This window comes from Biomphalaria glabrata, chromosome 1 (assembly GCF_947242115.1).
Source record: "Biomphalaria glabrata chromosome 1, xgBioGlab47.1, whole genome shotgun sequence".
Lineage (NCBI taxonomy): Eukaryota > Metazoa > Mollusca > Gastropoda > Planorbidae > Biomphalaria > Biomphalaria glabrata.
The window spans coordinates 82514735-82523045 of NC_074711.1; the positions used below are offsets into that span (position 1 = coordinate 82514735).

An 8311-nucleotide genomic window follows, 5' to 3' on the forward strand; every position below is an offset into this window, starting at 1 on the left:
TTTAACAGATAGACAGACAGAGTGAGTTGATATTATTTAATATATAAGTAAATATATATACCATATATATATTCTATGATACATATAAATTAAGTTTTAGCATTTAATTTTCTTTTATTATAAGCCCAATATTTTGTTTTTAAACTTACTGTCACAGCCAACAGCAGGGAATCCAATAGAATTACAGCCATTATTGTCAGCAAACTCTAGACAAGATCTGACAGATTCTCTCAATTCTCTAAACTTTGCAGTATCAGATTCATTGTAGACAGGACATTTCACATGTAGAATAGATTTTACATCAGATAGATTACCACTAGTGGTTTTAAAGATTAAATTATTGTAAGACTTGGAAAAATTTAAATCTGCAGATATAGTTGAACCACCTGTAAAAAAAGAATGGAAAAGGTATTCTAAAAAATAAATCATTTAAAATAAAAAAATTTATTTCATACTCAGTGTATATGAGATATTGATATTTATTGTAAAAGAATAATCAGTGTACTTTTTCAACCATAGATGGTCAGCTGAACAATCAAAAGATGCTGGTGCCCCCACTCCAATGGTTGTCTGCCTAATTGGGTGGCATATACTTCAGACTGCTATTGCAAAAATTCTAAGTTTAAATTCTGCTTGTTTCTTATATCCTGCAGGGGGTTTTGGCTAAAACTAAAAAATGTCTGAAACATATATATTACAAGACCAGGACAGAGCTACATGGAGATTGATTCAATGTCTTCTCTAGAGCATCTACCTTTTTGATAAGAGATGGATTTTACCTTATAATAAATTCATCACCTGTCTAAGGTGGATTTCAATTACAATAACCAATTAAATGATTTTATCAGGGCTTATTTACATAAGGGCTGAAAGTGTTCGAGATTAACCATAATTGTTCTACGACTGAAGGAGGCCAATAATTTACATAAGCATTTCATGTCAACTCTTAATTTTTATAATAATGTATGAGGAAAGCAAATGTCTTTATTAAAGGTCTCCACTTCGTGTGTTTGGCTACAGGGTATGGCTCACTATGAAATTGTTATTGTTATAGTACCTATTTTGTATTTGAAGGTGATCGAGTCTTACAAGTGAGGAAATGAATTCAACATAAATAAATCAATGGAAACAAGTTAACATTAATTTTGAAGATTTTTTAACTTATTAAATACAATTTTGAAATTTTCTTAATAGAAAAAAACCTAATACCTTGTTTAATAATAGCTTTGCTCAGAGAGCTGGTCAGCTTAAGACTTGATTCTAGTGGATTGACAATTACATCCACTTTTACATCAAGTAGACTTCCTTGTATAAAACTTAAAGTTACAGCTCCATCAATTTTTGCTTTAGCTATGAGGTTAGAAGATCCTGAAATGACAGACTGTGGAAGATTTAAGTCAGAGGAATCTTCAGATCCAGCAATAATAAGACAGTTATTTTTTTCTTGAACTTCCTCAAGCATCTTGCTGCCCTCTTCATCTTGAAGAAACTCTTGAATTCCAAAATATTCCAGTTTTAATTCATCATTTAGGATTGTACTGCTGTAATTTTGAGAAAAAAAATTATAATGAGGTATTTAACCTAATAAAATGTTTAAATGACGTTAGAGTTTTGTTATGTAAAATTAACTAAAACATTTTTATTTTTTTAGAAAATAAAAGTAAAAAGATAATTATAGCATGCTATTTGTAAACAGATTTCCTAATGGACAATTAAGAAAATTATTATTATTATTAAATTAAACCAATTTACCTCAAGTGAGTCAAACTTCTAAAACATTCTTCTACTGGATCTTTTAAACCTTTGATGATAAATTTATTGGAGACATGCTGAACGTCAACATCAGATCCACTTTTTAACTGGATGGAATCAAACTCCTGCTGCATATACTGCTTCATGAACTGAAGCTTTCCTTGAGAAAAGGGTATTTCTTTAATAAAAACTTGATTCAACTCCAAAAATATCTCTATATCTTTTTGGAGGATGACCACTCTTTCGTTAGGGCCTATTATCAAAAGGCTTTTATTTCCAGTATCTAATTCAATCTTGGGGCTGCCATCGCCATCATTGGAGCCAACACCTAACTCAGACAAAAATGTTTGTCCTTTTCCACTTTGTAGAATACTGACCATATCAGAAGTAAGAGATTTTCGGTGCATAAATATTTGTGAATCCACTAAACCTAATAACTTTTTGGAATCTTCTGATGATTTTATGTACATTATTTTAAATCCAGGCCCAGAGCACATTAGGTAAGCATTTGTTAACATTGAATTTACTTTGAGAAGAACTTCTTTATTTCTTAGGAACTGTTGCTGCTCAGGAGCCAAATGATTGACTGAAATTTCTGCTATATCATTTCGACAAATGTTTAGTATTTTTATCTGTGCATCAAATATTTCACTTTTATCATTTCCTTTAATAATAACATGTGCATTGTCATGATCAAATATTACTTTGACAGATTTATTACTTTCTCTCAAGTCAGATAAAAAGTTACTTTTTTCTAACAAATGCAGTTCTTCAACTTTTAACTCCAAATTTTCAGTTATATCAAAAGATGTTTCAATCCCAACCTTTTCAGATTGTGATTGACTTAAGTTTTTTTGAGCAAGTGTGTTAGCAGCACTGGAAATTGAATGTTTCAAATGCTTGGGGCTTACATCTGATATGAATTTTGTGAGATAATTTTTAGTCAAGCAAGGATAAATGTTTGATACTTCTAATTTGGTCCCTCCTATTGCATGTTGCCCTTTTAGTTTCAAAACATCAAGTAGATCTGAAATAAATGTTTAAAAAAGCATTGGAATTTTTTTAAGTCCACCATTATTCAAGTGTACATTTTTCACAATCAATAGGATAACTAAATAAAGTATAGATAATTTTAAGTTAACAGAATTGATAATCTAGTTCTTGAGATTTGTGAAACCAATTCTTGGGGCTGAAAGAGCATTTATCTATTTTTTGAAAATGATATAAATAATAGGTTGAGATCTAAATTACCTGTTTCCTTTACAAATGTCAGAACAGCTTCTTCTTCACTGAGATAAGTTAAGCTCTGGATTTCTCCTCCTCCACTTCGTTTTTTGTTTTTCATGTAACGCAGCAGATGTGCTTCTGGTACGGAATTATTTAAGCCAGAGATAAGAATACTGTTTTCTTTATAAACAGGAGCAGTAATCATCTCAGTACCATTCAATTTTTTTAATTCCCAAGTTAGCTGTGTTATATCTAAAATTAAAAAAAAAAAAATAGTTAAAACTAAACAATGAGGGCAAATTATAATAATAGTTATTCTAGAAAGGATAAGCACTAAAATAAATAAAAGATTGATTGATGAGCTTCACTGTTAGCTCAACACTCACAAATTATCAAATCGAAAAGCAGAAAAAAAATGTGATGTCAGAAAGATGCCTAAAATGAAAAGTGGACAAAATAAGTCAAACAGATTACAGATGACATGATAATATGGTTTGTGTTAGTTATGGCTCATGAAAGAATGTCAACAAATCAACAATAACTGAGAACATAAATCATCAGATACTCAGATTATATAAGTATTAAGAGAATGAAAATGTTAAAGGAGTAAAAGCAACACTACAAAAAAATTGTCTCATGCTGGCTTTTCCTAAGCAGAATCGCAGAGAAATCAAGTGAAAATTAAGGGATTCAAAAAGAAATAGAATAGAAAACAAAATTAGCATGAACCTGCATAATGAAAGTTTGAGAACCCAGTTTATGTAACTGTCACTGGAGAGAAGCGTTATCTTTTAAATTATGTGTCATATGTAAGTTTGGAGGTGCCTCTATTTAAACACATTGATCAAACACAATGTAGAATATATTTTCCTTGAGTTTAATACCTTAAAACTTTATTTAAAAAAGACACTAAAAAAAAAACAACAAGTAATCCAGCAATAAATAAACTCACATAAAAGATTTACCATTTGTATAAATAGTATAGGGATTGCATTAGCTGAGTGGTTAAGCACTTGACTTCTGAATTGAGGTCCTGGGTTTGAATCTTATTTTTTTTTATTTTTAATTTCTGGAGTTTTAAGGCACCCTTGAGTCTACCCAACTCTAAAGGCTTCTACCTGACGTTAGTTGGGGAAAATAAAGCTGTGCTGGCCACATGACACCTTCCTCATTAACTGTTGGCCAAAGAAACAGATGTCCTTAACATCATCTGCCCCATAGACCACAAGGTCTGGAAGGGTAACTTTACCTTAGGCCTACTATAATAACTTGAGTAATAACTTGAGTGACATAGAATATTATTAAATAAATGAAGCACAGTAAAGAAAGTTATTATTAAAACTACTGATAATGAATAATGACCACTTAAAAATGACCTCATAGCTAGTTTTGCTTAGCTTGTATATTTTTCTAAAGACTTTTCTGGATTGTTACATTTTAATTATTTTCAAAGTAAAGAGAAGAATACTCTAGGAATGGCTGCAATGTGAATATGCACGTTCCTATTAAAGTAAAAAAAAAATTGTTGTTTTTTTCCAACTTTCTGTGGATAAGTTGATATCTTTTTATACAGACACTAAGTATTTTGAGTTTTTAAATACTATGTGTAGTATTTGTTTTATTTTGCAAATTACTTTTAACATTAGCATTTTACAGGATGATAATGTGCTACCTTTTGATCCACATTTGTGTAACTCTTTGTAGTATTTCAGTGTCTTTTTATGTGAACAAGGACTGGAATTCTTACAATGAATCAGTTGCTGTAAGTATTTCAAATTAATTTACAAGGAATTTCAACTGCAAGACTACAGATTTACAGTTTTAAAATTTAAAACAAGAATTTTTTATAAAATAATTAAAAAAAAAAAAAGAAAGCTTATATTAAGCATAGTTGTATCAATTAGTTTGGATCAGTCATGTAATTAAATTTGTAATAGATATAGAGTACCAATAAAAAGCATTTATAAAATTTCAAAAAAGGGTGGGAAGCAATCTTAATTCAAACTCATGGCTCAAGACTTCTCAAGCCAACAGAGTAATTACTCTGCTAGTAGAGAGCTTATGAACATAGTTATCTACTGTTTCTATAGTCGTTTCCTATTATTTTATGTTCGTGCTCACTAAGACTCAGACGACGATCCATAAAGGGGACTAATTCAGATTATACCACCACTTCAGTCAAGTACAATTTCTTTCCCTTGTACTTGTATTACCAAATAAAGAAATTAATTACCAATAGTAAACTAATGGGCAAAATTGTTTTTATTGATTCTTATGTTGTCAGGTAAAAGAAATAATTGTGCAAAATTTCAACTTGATCCCAGAATGGGTGTGAGAGAAATAATGTGTGCTAAATGCTTACCAGACAGACAGACAGAGTGAGTTAATATAAGCTTTGTAAAAAAGAAGCTGCTTTTATAGTACCTAAACAGTCTCCGAATGTAATAACTACAGCCTTTGGCTCATCATGGACATCAATGTCTTCTATTCCTAATCCAGTCTCATCTGAGATCAAGTCTTTTAAGCCATGAATATCATCGTTTGTGTGTATTTCATACCCATACAGAAAAAGTAAATTAGGGTATGTATCAAAATCTCTGGATGTTGCCAACTCCACGTTTGTAATATTACTATCATCAGGATCATGCTTCATGTCAATGGCTTTTATCGCAGCTGAAATATAACAATATTTTAACCTTTTTTTAAAAAAAATTTTGAATGATTGTTAAGAATTGCATTTAATAATTATTTTAAAAATGTATACATATTCATTACGTTAACAAATTTTACTCCACAGCTAACCAACTTTAAGATAAGATTTACTTTTACCAAATTACTCTTACCAACTTTAACATAAGAAACTCAAGATTGTAACACATATGTGAGAACACTAAAAAAAAATTATGAAGATCTTACTAGATTCAACCTTCATAAAAACATAAAATCTTCTGATCTTCAGTAACCTTGGGGTTCAGCAGCTTTGATGACAAATCAGTTTTGGAGAAAGTAAAATAATTACAAATATAGCATATAATTAAAGCCTACTTACTTTTTTCATCCTTAAAAGTGACATACAGCCATTTGTGTAATCCATCTAACAACATAGTCTCCTCCTCAAAGTCACCCAGTCCAATGTCTTCATCTTCCAAATATAATGTATAAAAGTCTTTTTCCTTTCTTATGTCTGCTACTGTGGCTTTAATAGTTCTCTTCCAAGGACCCTCTTCAGGTGAGGCTAGTTTTTTAGTTTGTTTCTTAGATTTTTTATTTTTTTCTTCATTTGATACTTTTGATTTCAATAAAGTTCTACTTGAGTGTCCAGAACTCATTATTAATATATCAACTTATGTCAAAATTTAAAATAATAGCACATAACTGTGGAAATTAAAAAAAAAAAACTATTATTATAAGCTATGTATACAGTCTGCTTAAATTAATCATACTAAAATGTATGAAGCAGGTGTTTATATAAATAAGTGTTAAACAAGCTTTATGATTGCTTTTATTATATATATGCCTCTATATATATATACCCCCCCCCATATATATTTATATATATGTAGTGGGGTGGATACTTGTTTAGGCCACCCCGATATCCACATGATCTTTTTCCCCTAGATGGCGTCTTGCCTCAGCGTGTAAAAAGGCAAAACAAAGTGGACACTGTCCATTCTACCGGAATCTCTTGTCACTGTAATGACTGTACGTAACTGGACCTAATTCGTCTTTTTGTACCTGGTTCTACACCTTATGTTTTCGTATGGCTGCAGGTCTTTCGTGTACAACAAACAGATCTAAATCTACCTTCCAGTTGCCTTCTCATTTATTTAGTTTTCTCTGCCAAACCCAACACATATATCATTTATTTATTTATTAGGCCTATATAAAAAAAAACATATTAACCCAGTAATTTCAATCAGCAGGGCAAGCAGAGCAAAAGAATAATATATATATATATTAACTGATATTGATCTAGATTAAATTCTAGATCTAGAGTCTAGTGAATTCGCTAGATCTTGAATCAACATTCTAAGTTTATCATTCATTAATTATCATTTAGATTTAGATCTAGAATCTAGATCTATGAGTTTAGACTAGAGTACTAGAGTTTATTTATAATAATTTATTATAGTTTAAATAAGCATCTGGCAGATTTGGTCATTTAAGTGCGAAGTCACAGCGACAAGTAGCCTACTTATAGAGATCTATACATATAGTAGATCTAGCATTCTTATGATTCTAGCTAGATTCTAGATCTTTAAAATTAAATCTTGATTTTTCATTTTAGAATTAGATCTAGAGTCTAGATCTATATTTTATATGAATATAGATCTAGACTAGTATAATTATAATACTAGTACTAGATTTAGATCTAATAGATTCTAGATCTAGATCTAAGTTACTAGATCTAGATCTACTAGATCTCCACCTCTAGATAGAAAAATAAACTTTGGGACTTTACTAGATCTAGATTATTCTAGATTTAACTAATTTAACTAGATCTAGTCTAGAAACTAGATCTAGCGATCTCGATAAACATTCTTGTTATAGATCTAATAGTCTATAATTTATAATACATCTCTAGTCTTGATCTAGTCATAAATATTCTAGTTTCGAATTTATTTGGGAAAATCCGATAAATAATCTGGCTCTACGTGTTTTAAAGTGAAACTAAGATTCTTCAATTCCTGGAAATAAGACGAATGGGAAAATTGATATAATCGGTTTTGATTTTTAGATCTAGGCCGACTAGGCCTATCTAAGATGAAGAATATCTATATCTATAGTGTGACCAGACTCTAGATTTTTTTCTAGATCAATCATCAAGAGATCCATATCTAAATAGATTACTTTAAACTTTAAAGATCTGGACACTCCAAAAATTTAACAAATAGCAGAATTCCAGAATAAAAACAATAAATGAATTATTGTGAGCAGATGTTTAGAGTAGCCGGATATAGCAACACGTCACTGTCCTGATGTTGCCCGATGACGTTGGGGCATCCCCTACAGCTTTTAGAAATTTTACTCGGACACATCATACATCATTCATACGTTTCAGAAGGGAAAATGTAAGCTACATTCCCAGAAGAACGTATATAGTTCTAAATATTGTTCAAAGTATCATTGTCAATTATAAAAAAAAATATAGGCCTATATTTGTCAAGGATAGAAAATGCATGCATTCATTTCATTGAAATTGAAGAGACGTGAATGCATGCAAAAGTAGGCCTACTGATTGTTCAGTAAATAGCAAGAAAAGACTGTTGGTGAATGCTAGTTTGGGGTACGATTAAAAAAAACAATGCTACGCGCCTGACTTCGGTAAGAT

General features: G+C 30.5%; 1 protein-coding gene across 4 annotated transcripts in view; it reads right to left on the minus strand.

The window, feature by feature from the left end:
- The window catches only part of LOC106074266 (protein mono-ADP-ribosyltransferase PARP14-like), a 33063-nt gene extending 25105 nt beyond the window's left edge, over positions 1-7958 (minus strand). The window contains exons 1-7 of one of the 4 annotated variants that reach the window (XM_056018134.1): positions 7838-7958; positions 6029-6354; positions 5404-5652; positions 3004-3231; positions 1753-2779; positions 1210-1541; positions 150-386 (exon numbers count right to left, since the gene is read on the minus strand). In XM_056018134.1, coding sequence (XP_055874109.1) covers positions 150-386; positions 1210-1541; positions 1753-2779; positions 3004-3231; positions 5404-5652; positions 6029-6308 — 2353 coding nt within the window. In that variant the 5' untranslated portion in view covers positions 6309-6354; positions 7838-7958. Of the gene's footprint in view, positions 1-149; positions 387-1209; positions 1542-1752; positions 2780-3003; positions 3232-5403; positions 5653-6028; positions 6355-7441; positions 7640-7830 lie in introns of those variants that run through there. The other 3 variants (XM_056018135.1, XM_056018133.1, XM_056018132.1) reach the window with 3 other exon arrangements.
- Positions 7959-8311: the final 353 nt, after the last annotated feature.